The sequence below is a fragment of the Sebastes fasciatus genome, chromosome 12 (genome assembly GCF_043250625.1).
Source record: "Sebastes fasciatus isolate fSebFas1 chromosome 12, fSebFas1.pri, whole genome shotgun sequence".
NCBI lineage: Eukaryota > Metazoa > Chordata > Actinopteri > Perciformes > Sebastidae > Sebastes > Sebastes fasciatus.
The window spans coordinates 14,375,993-14,391,784 of record NC_133806.1 but is presented as its reverse complement, the minus strand read 5'-3'; the positions used below and the strand labels follow the sequence as shown (position 1 = coordinate 14,391,784).

Genomic DNA, 15,792 nt, shown 5'->3' with positions numbered 1-15,792 from the left:
ATTAAAAACGGCATCTGAGGTAGTTCCCACTACAGTAGGTGTCTCCAGGACCACATTTTGCCTCACACACAGACTCACAAGGTGAAAACAATACCAGCATCGCGGCTGGTAATAACATGAAATGGATTACATAGCATTATGAAATGAAACCCAGCAGTTGTTTATTTACCCCATCGTGCCAGTGACGTATGTGGCGCCCTCTGCTGGCAAACATATTGGCATAACAGATGAGTTGAATGTGATTGGGTCTTGTATTTTGATCAAGGCAATGTCATGGTTGAAGTCAACGTGGTTGGGGTTGTTGTATAAAGGGTGAGTGTGGATCGAGGCAGCATACGTAGGAGAGTTCATCAAGGCATTAACATTAGTAAGCCCCATGTAAATCTGCAAATCAACAGCATAGAAAGAAATTAATGTTGATTCAAAATCATGGCGGCAATTGGCACAGAGATAACATTATAGTAGCACACTTACCCGTACAGTCTCGTTTGGTACTAGATTTCCATCATGCATTACGTTATGAGCTGCAGTCATTATCCAGCGGTCTCCAATCACCATGCCTCCTCCTCTGCTTCCATCTATACTCAGCATCACTTGCCAGGGGATGGTATCGTCTGGAGCGTCACTGCCTCCAATGATCCTCTGATAGGTGGAGATGAGTTGTGTGGGCTGGCCACAAACTGGATGAGATACAGATGTATATGTTTTTATAAAGTTTCACACAAGTACAGACTTTGTGTTCCGTTTAAGATCTAGGTTTTACAGGATTTTATTATTGTAATGAAAAGCAATACCTGGTATGCATGTTGGTCTGAAAATGATGTCGTTATCGGATCTCCACTTTCTGTCGGCCTCACAGGTGAAGACAACTGCAGAGCAGGGAGTTTGATTAAAATATATTTTGATTTAAATATATTTTGTATGAAATGTATTTTCAGGCTTCCATTGGTTTCCATTCATATCTGCATTATTGAAAATCGATAGCACTCTAAAATCTCGCTACTTTAAACAGCATTAGCAGTGGTTCCCAACCTATTTTCCTTAAAACCCCCCTCTACTTGTATCTAAGAAAAGCTGAGCCCCCCACCAATATTTTTGGACGTTATCACCCTTATAACAATTACAAATTCTCGAACAAAATCCTCAATTGGAATAAGTTGATTCAGTGTATTAAATGAGTTTATCTTTATTTATTAAATAAACTTTCTTTAATGATAGAACTCATCTGTTTCATCAACATAAATAAAGTGATGATCTTTTCTTTGTAATGACTTAATTTAATGTAATAATATTAGAGCCAAAATATTTTTTTGTTATTGTGGTTAAATAAATGTAATTTATGGTGCTGTTAGATTGCTGCTAGCCCGCCCCGTTAATACAGGTGCAGGCCTCCCTTTGTGTGCAGCAAGTGGGAGAGCAAAGAGGTTTTTGACCGCAGTGAAGACGTTGTTTTTGAAAGGCTAACCGCCAACAAATATGGATTGAAGCAGAATATTTCATTAGACAAAAACATGTTGTGAATTTTGGAAATGATTAAACCTTTTTTCAATAAATTTGGACTTTTGGACTTTACAATGCTCTGGGGTTATTGGAAATGTTATTGTAATTCTTCAAATAGTACAAGACTAACAATATTATCGTAGCTGGATCTTTATCTGCAACTGTGCACAAATACCGGGTTCAAACACCATGTGGCCTACTAAGTAGCAAAAAAATAAATATTTTTGAATAGTTTCATATACAGACTTTTGTACAATTATCTAGTAAGTGTGTTATTATGTTTTTAGTTATACCTGTGCAAATCTAAGTTTGACAACCTCAGAGCACACAAGTCCTGGCGCACCCCCAGTGATCTGTGGCGCCCCGCTAAGGGGGGCCCGGACCTCAGGTTGGGAACCATTGTGCTAATGGAAACCAAAGGCTGGTGGGAATGGAAGGAAAAATCTAAAACTGTACATCATAGAACATTATATGTTAATATCTCACCATTTATACCACCAAGGAGAGAGTAAAATGGTTCATTACAGTGATACTGAACAACAGAACGGTACTGATTCTGAAAGCCAGACATGAAGGTCACGCCTCCATTCAGCAAAGGGTCAGGTTCTCCACAATCAATTACTGCAGAAGAACAAAACAAGAACTTATTAATATTTTGCCAGTGACACAGGAAATGATCAAGAATGTGATTGAATCACAATACATTTTCCATGAATTTCAGAATGGCTGTTATGTCTGAGCTTAAAGGAAACATACTGTGGCATTCTGGCAGAGGGAGGTGCCACTGTCCATTGCTTTGGCACATGGTAGAGAAGCCCTCGACCTCCTGACCGTCCTGACAGAGTAAAGAGAGGAACTGATGACACATCAGCCAATGACAAATACAGATGTTCCCTCTATTAGACGTTGTAAGAAAAAAACAGTGAAGGTTCATCTAACCATCATCAGCTTGTATCCTTGGTCACAGCGCGCAAAGATGTAGTCTCTGTAGAGATATTCGGTCAAGATAGGAGTGACCCTGCCTTTAGCCACATTACCAGGAAATGGACACTTCACTCCTGGAAACACCATGGACAAGCAGACATGTGACATCAACTGCATAGTTACCCAACTGTTAGTTGCAATCAAACAGGATGGTGAAAAAATATATATTTCACCGAGTACCAAAATGTTTTGACACTCAATCAATTGCAGTTTAATTGCTCATCGGCTTCATTTCATTCCTCTCTCCCTCACTGTATGTGCTGTAGTCCAGGCTCCAGCCGTTGCTCAGGCCTTCATCGTCAGTGTGGTAGTCCAGTCTGACAGTGTTGGAGTTTGTGACTATTAGACCTGGACTCTTTCCACCACACAGCTTCATGGGCTCGTTGTCTGCGATGGTCACCTTTTAAGAGAGGATTGGTACACAGCTCATTTATTGTTTAACATAGCTTTTTAGTGATACCGTTTAATTCCATTTATTCACATAAAAATATATAGTCCGTGAAAGCTGCTTGCCATTACCTGTAACCAGTGATGGAGACAGATTGGACCTTGCTCAGTGTCCGCGCTATCGATGTGGAAGTTGTCAGTGAAGTTAAGAGCGACAGTGAATCCAGATTCTACAGAAATAATGTACTGACAGGACACAGCATGCGGTGGAGGGTTAGGGTATCCTGGACTGAACAGATGTCCCTCTGGCTCATCAAATATACCGCCGCCGCAGGACACTGGGAAATCGGTAAAGGAACAGGTTAAAGCTGCAGTAGGCAGAATATTTTTGGCATCATTGGGCAAAAATTCCATAATAACCTTTCAGCATATTGTAATTCAAGTGTTCTGAGAGAAAACCAGACTTCTGCACCTCCTCATGGATCTGTTTTCAGGCTTTAAAAAATTTAGCCCGTGACGGACTTTGGCCAATCACAGGTCAGTTCAGAGAGAGAGTTCCTATTGGCTGTGCTCTGGCTGGTGGGCGGTGCTTGGTATTTCCTCAACTTCTCTCAACATGGCTGCCGGGTCACAAACTTTCTCATTTTACAGCTAAACAGTACACTACAAGATGTTTCTGAAAACATTTGAGGTGAGAAATAGGCATTACAGTAACAGAATATTAATTCATATTTGATCAGCGCTGCCTAATTTGACTGTTTGATGGGAGTTTGCGAGTGATTGACAGCTGCTCAGAGACGGCAGGCTCCAGCTCTGCTCTGATTGGTTGTTTTCCTCCGGTCTGTGAAATCTTGCAGATGCCATTAGGAGCACCGGAGGACACAGAGACACATGATTGTTTTCAGATTACCTGTCTCATGCACTACTGTCAAGATATAGTGACCGTTTTATAAAAATAACTTTTTTTAAATCATATTTGCTCCGTTTCTACCCACTGCTGCTTTAAATTCAATCTGCTGCTTCATTCATGCTTCACCATCAGTGGCTCATTCGTCAACTGCTTAGCTACCAGCTAACTAGTAACATCCAATCATATTCATACGGGTGTACCACAGACTGTGTAAAATATGGACGTAGTCTCCGTGGCTCCGGCCGGCACCATCTTGGCAGTGACGACACAGCCTAGCTCATCGCTAATTCAAAAATGGGCAAAGATGGATTGTCGGTGGAGCTGAGTTGGTCCCGGTGACGCAGCAGAGCAGACAGCTAGCAGCTACTGACCTGATACGGCACCCACCTGCCACTCAAAGCGGCCACACCCTCAATTATGCCTAACTTTAAGCCTTAATATAATTTAAATGGAATAGTTGTATAAAAATTCAGCCCCTGTACAGCTGTCATGAAAGGGGAAATTAGCTATAAAGACCAAAACCATTTTTTTCTACTGGGCTGTAAATATGTTTATTTCTGCTGTAAAGTTGGGCATTTTAAAATGGGGGTCTGTGGGGATTGACTCCCTTTTGGAGTCAACATCAAGTGGCCATTTGAAGAACTGCAGTTTTTGTCACTTCCATGTTGGCTCAGGTTTTTCAGCACCAGTGGTTGCCGCTTGGGTTGTACATGTCGATTGCTGTTAGGATTTTGGCATTGTTATTGCTATTGGCATTTACTAAGATCTAATGTTCATGAAAGTGTTTGTTAAGCATGGATTGGTTCTAGCTGACTCTTTATTGCTGCTCAGATTCTATGAGAGCAAAGCCTTTTCTGCCAAATCTAATTGTACAACCATTTGTCATAAATGCTCACTTCCTTGACACAAGTATCTCTGACTGAAATAGACGTTGGCTTGGGTCAAAGCAGTTGAAAATTGAGATACAACAGTTTTACTGAGCATCGATCCCCCCTGATTCACACCTGTAATACATACAGACATAACAAGTGTGTATCCGTACAACACTCACAAACACAGCTGCGCTGATCTGGGCGAAGCTCGTAGCCGTGGTGACAGGAGCAGAGGTATGAGCCAAGGGTGTTGAGGCAGATCTGAGAGCAGAGTGGACCTGAGCCGTCTTCAGGTTCTGGTGCAGAACACTCATCCATGTCTGATAATGAGAGTTAAGTTAGTGGGAGGCGGTTCAGTAGTGGAAGAAGTGACAGAGGATGGATAAGTGCTACAGTACCTATTGCCTGGTACTGAGCAGAGAAGCCCACATTCTGGTGGCGCTCTGGGTTGTTGCCGTCTGTCTGGAATGTGAGGGTGAGTCTGTTGCCTGGAGACAGGATGGGCTCGTTGCCTGGGTGATGCCCATCAGCCGAGTTCTCATGGCCACAAAACTTCCCCAGGATCTTTGCATCATAGAGAACCTGAAGAATCACAGAAGGGATAAAATCTTCATCATGATGAGGGAAAGTTGCGTAATGCACCATGCTTATCAGCAGCCGAATTTATTGCAGTGTTGCAGTTGAGTCACCAAACCTGGAGTCAGAGTCGCATCCTGAGTCATCTATCTTTGAGTTTGAGTCCAAGTCTGAGTCTCAAGGCCTATTCAAAGCTTCAGTAGGCAACAATTTTTTGGCATCGTTGGGCAAAAACTCCATATAAAACCTTTCAGCATAGTGTAATTCAAGTGTTCTGAGAGAAAACTAGACTTCTGCTCCTCCTCATGGCTCTGTTTTCAGGCTTTATAAAATCTAGCCCGGGACGGAAGACTTTGACCAATCACAGGTAATTTCAGAGAGAGCGTTCCTATTGGCTGTGCTCTGGCTGGTGGGCGGTGCTTGGTATTTCCTCAACTGATCTCAACATGGCTGCCGGGTCACAAACGTTCTCATTTTACAGCTAAACAGTACACTACAAGATGTTTCTGAAAACATTTGAGGCAAGAAATAGGCCTTATAGTAACAGAATATTGATTCATATTTGATCAGTGCTGCCTAGTTTGACCGTTTGATCAGAGTTCGCGAGTGATTGACAGCCGGCTCTCATAGACGGCAGACTTCAGATCGGCTTTGACTGGTTGTTTACCTCCTGTCTGTGAAATCCTGCAGATGCCATCAGGAGCACCGGAGGACACCGGAGGACACCAGAGGACAAAGAGGAATCTGATTTGTATTCACATTACCTGTCTCGTGTACTACTTTCAGGATATAGTGACCAGTTTATAAAAAAATGCTTTTTTTATTTATGTTTGCTCCATTTCTACCCACTGCAGCTTTAAAGCTGCAATAATCAATATTTTTATATTAACAATGGCTGAAATTAATATGTGCATGAAAGGGGTCGCTCGTATTGACAAACCCACATAGAATTATCCCCCGCTCAGCTCCATGGAGTTTTTTTAGCATCTTTCAGCTCATTGTTTTGGTTTACCATTTCGGTTCATTCTCACTGCTCGGATCAACATATGTTTCAGCAGCAGCAGCTCTGGTAGCTCACTGTACGCTATACGGACCCAGCACCAAATGAAAGGCAGTTAGCGACTAATGAACTTTACTAGCTAAAGAGGCAGATACTTCCATCAGGAGTCGGTGGAGACCAAAACAGTGGAATGTAGAGTTAATATTGGACTACTAAGTATCTGGTGGCGCAACACGTTCTCATTCCAACTCGTCACATACTGCCTATGAGAAGGGGCTTGGTTGCCAGAAGCACAACTAATTTGGCAATGTTGCGTTTGGTTGCACTGCCTCCAAGTGGCATTTGAGTTGAACTAATGTGGTAAACTGTTCTAGTATACACATTTACATCGGTTTTGGGTAAAGGGGGATTGGGGGTGGGGGGGGGAGATTTGACCCCAGCGAGGGCCAAATGGGAAAGAAATGGTCTAATTACCTATATGACAGCACCAAATAGGAAATTAGCTATTTTGCCCAAGAAGAGGTATGATTGTGTTGCTGAGACTTGGAGGGGAACCCCCATGTGAGCCACTGGTGGCCAAGCAAGACAAACCTCTAAAAAACTAACATGGGGCTCCCTCCTTGTGAGATTACTCCCAAAGAGAGACCACTGCAAGGAGAAAGGGTCTTTTGCAATACCAATCATGCAGTTAGTTACACTGAGATACACGAAAGCACTTAGGCAATAACTGCGAAACGTGGAGATTTGCGTACGTAGTCGGTAGAAAAAGTGTTCTAGATAAAGTCGTCAATATTCAAGCCTGAGTCAGGTTGTCAAAACTCGAGTCACACGTTAGTTCAGAACTCAAACACCACAACACTGGTCTTTTGTTTGGGATTTCATATGTGTTGAAATATGGCTCTGACTGTGAGGACGTCGTAATAGCAGCCTGCAGAAGCTTCAATGTCCAGGTGTGTGAAGGTGAGTCGGATCTGGTAGCCCTCGGGCACACTGAGGTCCCACTGCTCCTGCAGGTTGGGAGAGTAAGGCTCGGGATACTGGGGGGACTGGACAGCCCCATGCATCAGAGGCTCTGGGTCGGGCAGCCGCCAGCACTCAGACACTGACACACACAGAAACCTGGAGAGGTGCAAGGACAGAGAGAGTTCGATCTGTTTATCAGTTTGCGGTCATCTGAGCTGCTGGTCCAAAGTTAATGCAAACAGAAAAAGAACAAACACAGTCACACAATCAACACAGCTGTTGCAACCTTATGATATTAACAAGGCTTTATATATGGAGGCATACTGAGAGACGGATATAAAACACACTGCTCATCTGTAATATTGGTTGTATAGAAGATAACACACAATTATATAACAAGCAGCTCCACAATAATAGCAGGAATTCACAGTGAATTTTGGAATCAAGCTAGAAATTCGTGGCAAAAACAATTAAAGTCCAACACATGAATTGGTTTTAAAGTTCATCCAAACTTACAAGACGATAAAGGAAGTCCACCCCATCTCTGGATTAAATGCTATATCCGTGAGTGAACTGATCCGCTGCTGTAGGAGCAAACGTCTCACATACAAGTGAAACATTAATGTCACAAAGTCTGTCGTTTCCAGTATTTAGCAACTCACTGCGTTAATGCCAGGAATAAGCCTTGTTTGTCTTGGCAAAATCAAATGAGCTCTTGACTTTGAAACAGGATCGATGCTGGAAATAATTCCTCAAAAATAGAGAAATAAAGTGCTGAATAAAGTTTGGTGTGTGTGTGTGCATATATATATATATATATATATCAACACGTTCTCATGTGTTATATATATATATATATATATATATATATATATTTGACCACGAAAATTTCAAACGAAACATTCGAAGGACCCCAGATTTCTCTTTGTGTTCAACTCTTCGGCTTAACTCCTGTGCTTGTTTTATGCATGTTAGTGCCCTAGATGATAGGGTGTACTGTCCTAGACCTCTAACAATTTATCATTATTTATGTTTATTTATTTTATTTTTATTTTATTTATTTATTTATTTTTATTTTTATTTTTTTTACTATGACTATTTTATTTTATTTGTATATTTGTGTGTATTTATTTATTTATATTTATTTTTGTACACTTGTTCTTTTGAAGGGGCCTCTAGGTATTGTCATGGGTCAGGGGTGTATGGCTGGGTATATCTATCAGTCCAAGCATGTTTGTGCAGTGGATTGTCAGAGTTGTATTAACAAAATTCAGAAATAAACTCTGTTTAAAAAAATAAAAAATAAAAAAAATAGAGAAATAGGACGATCTTGTGAACTAGAAACCTCAAATGAGGTTCTCTATTGAAAATAACTTTAGAAAAAGACCAGCTTGATTTTTGATTTCAGCTCTCATGTCCTCTATTTCAAACTCTGGCTCATTTACCCATAAACCTCATTCTATCACTAGAGGGGGCTATTGGACTTTTTTTTCAGCATCCGCAAACAGAAACAATGCCTTTGACTTCAGCGGCAGGCATGTTGGTGATGGTGAAACATTTGGGTATCAAAACATTGAGTGAAGCAGCTGATTGAGACAGCTGTATGCTGCTTAGTATAGCATAGGAGTAATTTGAGTACATTGTACTTTTTGCCTACAAAACAACATCAAATTGAGACCGTGTCCCTGTGGTTTATTACATAGAGGGCTAAAAATCATGGTCCTGCCTCCTCATTACCATCTGGTCAAAGAAAAACAAACATAAATATAAATATAATAATAAATAAAAAATAGAAAAAATGACATGTAATTTGGTTTATGGGTGTACAGCTCTTCCAGTCTGTTGGTGTAAACATTTTAAAGAGTTTATGATTTTAGTAGGCCTGCCCCCTTTTAGTCAACTAATCGGTCGTTTTCTTTAGTCGATTTTATGCTTTTTTCCATGCCGAATGACTTATTTCCAAAAAACTCATGAGCACATCTCTGGTAAACACAAGATTTAAAGTGGTGCTTTTGTGTGATTCCTTGTGGAGAAACTCACTTTTACAGATCTGTTGATTAAATCAACTAGTAGATTAGTCGACAAAATCATATGTGAGTGTTAGTCGACTAAGAATTTCTTTGGTTGATGACAGCCCTTGTTTGTAATCCACATAAATAAATTAAGATAACTTTTCCACCTGAATTGTTTTACATTTAAAAACAGAGAACAACAGCATGAGTTATTGTTTTACATGTGAGAACACATCTGATGAAATGCTTCATCAGAGAAACACACGGCACTGAAAAGCAGTGTGAAAGGTAAATGTATAAACTATGAAATAACTAAGTATTATTGGCCCCTGGAAGGAAACATGTTTTTGTGTGTATCTGATTAAAAGACAAAAATACAGTATATTATTAAGTTGGTTAAAGCACACATTCTCTGCAGTTGATTTGCAAATTCCTTTAATACAAAAGTGAAGTATGAAGTCATAATGGCATCACTTGTTATTAATGTTGGTACATTTGATTACAAGATTATAGTCTTTATTTCCATAAACATTATCTGAATCAGTCATATTGATTATGTTATTATGGTTAGTGGAGAAGTATTTTCTCCCTTATCTTTCCTCTTTCTAAGACTTTTCTATTGTATCTATTGTCTCCTTAATCCAGTCTACATAATTCTGCACCTTGGTATAATAACCCTTGTACTGCCTCTCTCGACAGGGGGGTCCCCAGGACACAATGCCGGACAGATAATAAGGCTCTCTGCCTTCAGCCAACATAGGCAAAACAAACGGGCCTCCACTGTCTTTCTGGCAGCTGTCCTTTCCATTTGCTCCAGCACAGAACATGTTATTAGTGAAAGTCATGCGTTTGGTAGTTGTAGGTTTGTTAGGTGTATTCTGACACTCTGTAAGGGAGTAGACCCCAATATGAGCATATTTTAACAAGGCAGACGTGACAAAACTACCTGTCCTTGATTCTGTTATCCCCCAGCCTGACACTGTGCCCTGCTCGTTTTCCAACATGTCCATGTTTACCTCTGGCAGACAAACGGGAAGGAGCTTTGGGCCTAAAGTCACCCTGGAAGTGAATCTGATAAGAGCAATATCATTGTCAAAATCGGTGCGATCTACAAGAGGAATGCCCCTGATGTAGCCGGGGTGAATGATGATCCTCTCACTGTCCATGACGACAACATCAGACAACCTATTTGATATCGTTCTTCCATTTATCAGTCCACCATAGAGGCGCAAAGAGGTTTCCTCTGCCGTTTCCACCACATGAGCTGCTGTGACAGCCCATCGGTCATTGATCAGGGATGCTCCTCCTCTACTCGGCTCTTTAATCAAAAGATGCCACGGTATCTCTCCCATCTTTGCATCCTTACCTCCCAAAATTCTGGCTGAACTTGCTTGGTGGCTTTCAGGCTTCCCGCACACTGAAATACACAAAAAGAGATCATTCATAGATTCGGAAGTGGCTAACATGAGAAAATATAACAAATACATTTAAAGTCATACCTGCAATGCATTTCGGCATCTCTGTCTTGCCGCCACCTGAAACCCATTCACCACTGGCACTGCAAGTGTACGTGTCTGAAAGATCGAAGAGAGCATATTGGTGAAACAATGAAAGATCAATAAGCAGCATTCTTAAAAGCTAATTTAAAGGAATCAGAATAGATGTGTTCAAGCTTGTTATAATCACCATCTCCTTCCAGTGTGTAGTACTTTGAGCTGCAGTTAAACTGGATCTGGTCTTCATACTGATGGTATGGGTTATCTGAGTCCACCAGCTGAAGGATGCCATCTTCTGGGATATCAGGAACACCGCAATCCACAACTACACATGAAAAAAATATTGTGAAAGACAGTAAGAAAAAAAAAAAAGAACAAGAAATTCAAGAGAAAATGTCAAAAGAAACTGTCACAGTCAGACTCACGTTCACAGTTGTAATTGGGAGTCCAAACGCCTGTATTCTGGCATACTGTCACATACTGTGATGACAGGGTCTTGGTGCCTTGCTACATTGCAAAAGGAGAACTTAATTAGCTTAATAGTGGCTTAAATACATGAAATGTAAATCTATTAACAGTTCTGGTTCTCTGTACACTCACAGTATTTGGAACATGGCCAAGGTCACAAGTTACTGTCACTGTTTCCCCCGGACGGTATTCTGTTTGCTGAGGAGTCACAGTGGAGTCTGAGGTCACCTCCGCTGGACACACCTTGCCTGTAATTAACATGTGAGAAGAACAATTATGATCATTTGTGATCAGTTTCCAACAAACTTCATAACAAATATTATTTTCCCATTGTGTCACAAGTGAGGAGGCTGCAGTACCTCTGGTCATGAAGTGGAGAGAGAAGCCTTTGTTTGTGCCGAAGCCATCAGAGGTCAAGCGGATTTTGACATGATGTGAGTGAGTCAGAAAGGGAGATGGGGGAGGCGTGTGGCCACAGAATGGACCCAGAGTCCCAGAGTGAGTCTCAATCTGCGAACAAAACAACATAGGTAACGTCTCACAATGTACGCGTCCTGACTTCCTCTCTGCTCTGTTCCCTTTGGTGAAACATGCATGTGTATGTGTCTTCCAGCATGTACAATGATTCACCACAAACATAGAATACACAAGTCAAAGATACCTCAAAGAGAAAGAACCAAGAGACCAAAATTGAGCTTTTTGTTCATCAGACTAAACCCTGCTCATCATCATAAACATAGCATCCCGCTGTGGGGATACTTCTCTGTTTTCCAGCGAGACAATGAGCTCAAACATAAAGCCAAAGCTACACGGCAATGGCTTTAAAACAACAGTCGGAGTCCAGAATAGAGACAAATGTCAGTGTCCAGATGTGCAAAGCTGATAAAGACCTACCCACACAAACTCAAAGATGTGATTGCAGCAAAGGTTGCATCTACTAAATACTGACTTAAGGGAGGGGAAACTTGTGCAAAAAAAGTATTTAGGATTTTATATTTGTAATTAACTAGATCACTTTGTAACATTTTCACTTGTGACATTAAAGCTGCAGTAGGCAGAATGTTTTTGGCATCATTTGGCAAAAAATCCATAATAACCTTTCAGCATATTGTAATTCAAGTGATCTGAGAGAAAACTAGACTTCTGCACCTCCTCATGGCTCTGTTTTCAGGCTTTACAAAATCTAGCCCGTGACGAGAGACTTTGGCCAATCGCAGGTCATTTCAGAGAGAGAGCGTTCCTATTGGCTGTTCATTCAACAGAGGTAACTGTCAATCACTCGCAAACTCCGATCAAACGGTAAAACTAGGCAGCGCTGATCAATTATGAATTAATATTCTGTTACTGTAATGACTATTTCTTGCCTCAGATGGTTTCAGAAACATCTTGTAGTGTACGGTTTAGTTGTAAAATGAGAAAGTTTGCTCCTGCTGGTGTGCGCTGCTTAGTATTTCCTCAACTGATCTCAACATGACTGCCGGGTCACAAACTTTCTCATTTTACAGCTAAACAGTACACTACAAGATGTTTCTGAAAACATTTGAGGTGAGAAATAGGCATTACAGGAACAGAATATTGATTTATATTTGATCAGCGCTGCCTAGTTTGACCGTTTGATCGGAGTTTGTAAGTGATTGACAGCTGCTCAGAGACGGCAGGCTCCAGCTCAGCTCTGATTGAATGTTTTCCTCCGGTCTGTGAAATCTTACAGATGCCATGAGGGGCACCGGAGGACACAGAGGCAAATGATTTTTTTTCAGACTACCTGTCTCATGCACTACTGTCAGGATATAGTGACCGTTTTATAAAAATAACTTTTTTTAATCATATTTGCTCCAATCCTGACTACTGCCGCTTTAAGAGAGGGAATACTTGTGCAAAAATAGGCATTTTGTATTTTATAATTGTAATTAGTTTAGATCATATTGAAAAGAGTGTTTTCACTTTTAACATTAAAGCATTTTTTCTGTAGATCAGTATCTAAAAAAGCACATTTGATATATTTTGATTAAATGTTGTAAGACAATAAAACCTTTCAATGAATACTTTTTATAGGCACTAGATGCAAAGGACCAAAAAAAAAAAAAGTGACACAGAAAGTCTATAAAATGGTCAAAATAGAACAAATCCATGGTTACAACACTTTTGTCTGAACTTCCTCTTTGTTTCCTGCTCTGTAAAGTTAGAAGTTTTAGAAAAATTTGGTATTTACATATTTTAACTCAACACCTACCGTCAGTGCATCTATGCATTGACCATCAGGGCTTTGCTCAACATCGAAATCTTCAGAGAAGTGCAGCTCCAGCTGCAGGGTGGCCTCCACGGACAGGGTGTACTCACAGTTGGCATTCTCTGCATATGAAGCAGGCCAGGACGGACTGGATAGGTCACCTCTGTTCAGCCCTGACAGATCCTTAGCACAACTCACTGTGTTGAAGATAAGAATTCACTGTCATCACCATCAACATAATCATACATGTTACACAATAAGCCTCCTTTACATGCAATTCTCCTCTTTCCCCTCCCCCCCCCGGATTCCCTGCTTCCTCTATTTCCCCATTTTCACTTCATGTTCCAGTTTTGATTCACCTTCCTTGATTTGTCTTCCTCTGTCTAACTTTAACTCTTCATTGTGTATACCGTTTACTGCCCCTATTCATGAGATTATTTGTACCCGTGCAAGTGTGTTTGTCCACCCCCAGGTGGTAACCATGGCGACAGGAGCAGTGGTAACCTCCAATGTAGTTGTGACAGAACTGGGTGCATTTGTTGTCTGGGTCGTCCACACATTCGTCGAAGTCTGAGGGAGCAAATTAATTAAAGGTCAGATGTAGAAAAGCACACATGGCACACAAGACACTTTAAAGGATTCGCTGGACATCTGTTGTTTTGATGGTGGTGATGATTCACTTATTTTTTTCCCCATCAACCATCAGACCTGCACATGCAGCAACATACTAAACAACATCCATTTGGCATAAAACCCATCTCTTAAAGTAATAGTTTGAAATTTGGGGAAATAGCTGATTCACTTTCTTGCAGATAGTTGAAATGAGAAGATTTACACCACTCTCACGTCTTTAGGGTAACGACGTAGCTGGAGCCAGCAGCCGGTTAGGTTTGCTTAGCATAAAGACTGGAAACAAAAGGGGAAACAGCTAGCCTGGCTCTGTCCAAAGGTGAGGCCGTTAGACAAGATTGAGAGGAGACATCAGTCACTGTCAGCAACTTAGTTTGAACTGAAACTGAAAGTCTTAACGCTGAAGACTCTTAAGAGGCATGTGCTTTAGTTATTTATGTGAAAACTGAAAATAAGACACAACTCACCATAGACAAAATAACCCTGGACACTATTTTTTTCCATTTATGAAATAAAAAAGTATCTAAAAATGTAACTGTTTCCAATTCAGCATTAACAGCTATAAACTGCAACCACTGTGAATTATTGTCTAAAAATATCACCTTCCTAACAACATGATTACAAATGTATTCACTATGATGAAATACATGAACATACAAACCGAGCTCCCCTGGGAAAGGTGGAAAAATATAATAGGCACAAATACAATAGACTTTGATGGGACTTTTACAACTCACTTGCTTTTCTTTTCTACATCTCACCTTGATCAGTATAAAAGCCTCTGAAGCCGGTGTGCCTCTTTGCGTTTGAGTAGTCGGAGTGGAACGTAAGAGAGAGGCAGCCACCCGGCAAGGAGAGGAGCGAGGGATTTACAGACGACTGAAGCTCCTCAAATTCCCTTTTGCCACACAGAACTGAGATTAGGTTTCCATTTGAAAAGACCTGGGAAATAAATGATGTTGTAGAGGGTACAATAAAAGTACTGACATAAGCAAGTAACCTAGACTTCTTTAAGCACAACCATTTGATGTTTATCTTGACCCCTGACCTTCACTGCATCATTCTCACAGTCTTGGCTGTCCTCCAGGTCCAGGTGGATGAGCTTGATGGAGAGGGTGTGACCTTTGGGGGCACACCTGCTCCAGTTTAGACTGGCATGGGGCAAGTATCCAGTGGGATACCCTGGAGACTCCACCCAGCCCAGCAACATCGAGTAGGCCGAGCGGGAGAGCAGGAGAAGCAGGAGACTGAGGGAAGGTATGGAAGATATGAAAATTCAAGGGACAGGGTGATACATTGTAAAGGAAAAGAAAAAAAAGCAAGGACCCCAAACTTAAGAAAGAAAACGGTATTACTTAATGTGAGAAAATCCAGAAAGAGAGCCAGAGACGAAGAGGCATAAATCACAAAAATACTAAATCACAATGCTATAAACAAATCCACTAACATCCCTCCATCTGACAAGCCCTCGACCCGTCTATTGCAAATCATTACGATGTGGTAATCCGTTTTATCGTACTCAAATGCAAAAATTCAAACCCACCTTGATCTCAACATCGTGATCCGATCAAATCGCCTCACAAATAAAACTACATCAACATCTCTCCTTCCCCTTTTGTTCATAATTTACTTTCCATCTCTCGCTCTTTCTTGCTGCCCCCCTCTCTCTCTCACTCATATTTTGCAAACGTAGGCATTTTATACAACTATTTGTAGATTGTTTTTTAATATGTTTGCAGTAACGAGGGAGTGACTGCTGGTAAT

The 15,792-nt window shown here is 41.0% G+C and overlaps 1 protein-coding gene across 1 annotated transcript in view; it reads right to left on the bottom strand.

Annotated features, from left to right (window-relative positions):
- LOC141779841 (uncharacterized) overlaps positions 1-15,728 on the bottom strand; it is a 28,388-nt gene extending 12,660 nt beyond the window's left edge. The window contains exons 1-23 of the mRNA XM_074654871.1: positions 15,572-15,728; positions 15,077-15,275; positions 14,790-14,970; positions 13,843-13,968; positions 13,402-13,595; positions 11,528-11,678; positions 11,301-11,416; positions 11,126-11,207; positions 10,891-11,025; positions 10,704-10,778; positions 9,813-10,621; positions 7,709-7,842; positions 7,135-7,348; positions 5,052-5,235; positions 4,833-4,973; positions 3,004-3,209; positions 2,737-2,884; positions 2,440-2,558; positions 2,257-2,335; positions 1,987-2,121; positions 795-869; positions 475-680; positions 170-384 (exon numbers count right to left, since the gene is read on the bottom strand). Of these exons, the coding sequence (XP_074510972.1) occupies positions 170-384; positions 475-680; positions 795-869; positions 1,987-2,121; positions 2,257-2,335; positions 2,440-2,558; positions 2,737-2,884; positions 3,004-3,209; positions 4,833-4,973; positions 5,052-5,235; positions 7,135-7,348; positions 7,709-7,842; positions 9,813-10,621; positions 10,704-10,778; positions 10,891-11,025; positions 11,126-11,207; positions 11,301-11,416; positions 11,528-11,678; positions 13,402-13,595; positions 13,843-13,968; positions 14,790-14,970; positions 15,077-15,275; positions 15,572-15,651 (4,004 nt within the window). The 5' untranslated portion in view covers positions 15,652-15,728. The remainder of the gene's footprint in view (positions 1-169; positions 385-474; positions 681-794; positions 870-1,986; positions 2,122-2,256; positions 2,336-2,439; positions 2,559-2,736; positions 2,885-3,003; positions 3,210-4,832; positions 4,974-5,051; positions 5,236-7,134; positions 7,349-7,708; positions 7,843-9,812; positions 10,622-10,703; positions 10,779-10,890; positions 11,026-11,125; positions 11,208-11,300; positions 11,417-11,527; positions 11,679-13,401; positions 13,596-13,842; positions 13,969-14,789; positions 14,971-15,076; positions 15,276-15,571) is intronic.
- Between the last annotated feature and the right edge of the window lie 64 nt (positions 15,729-15,792).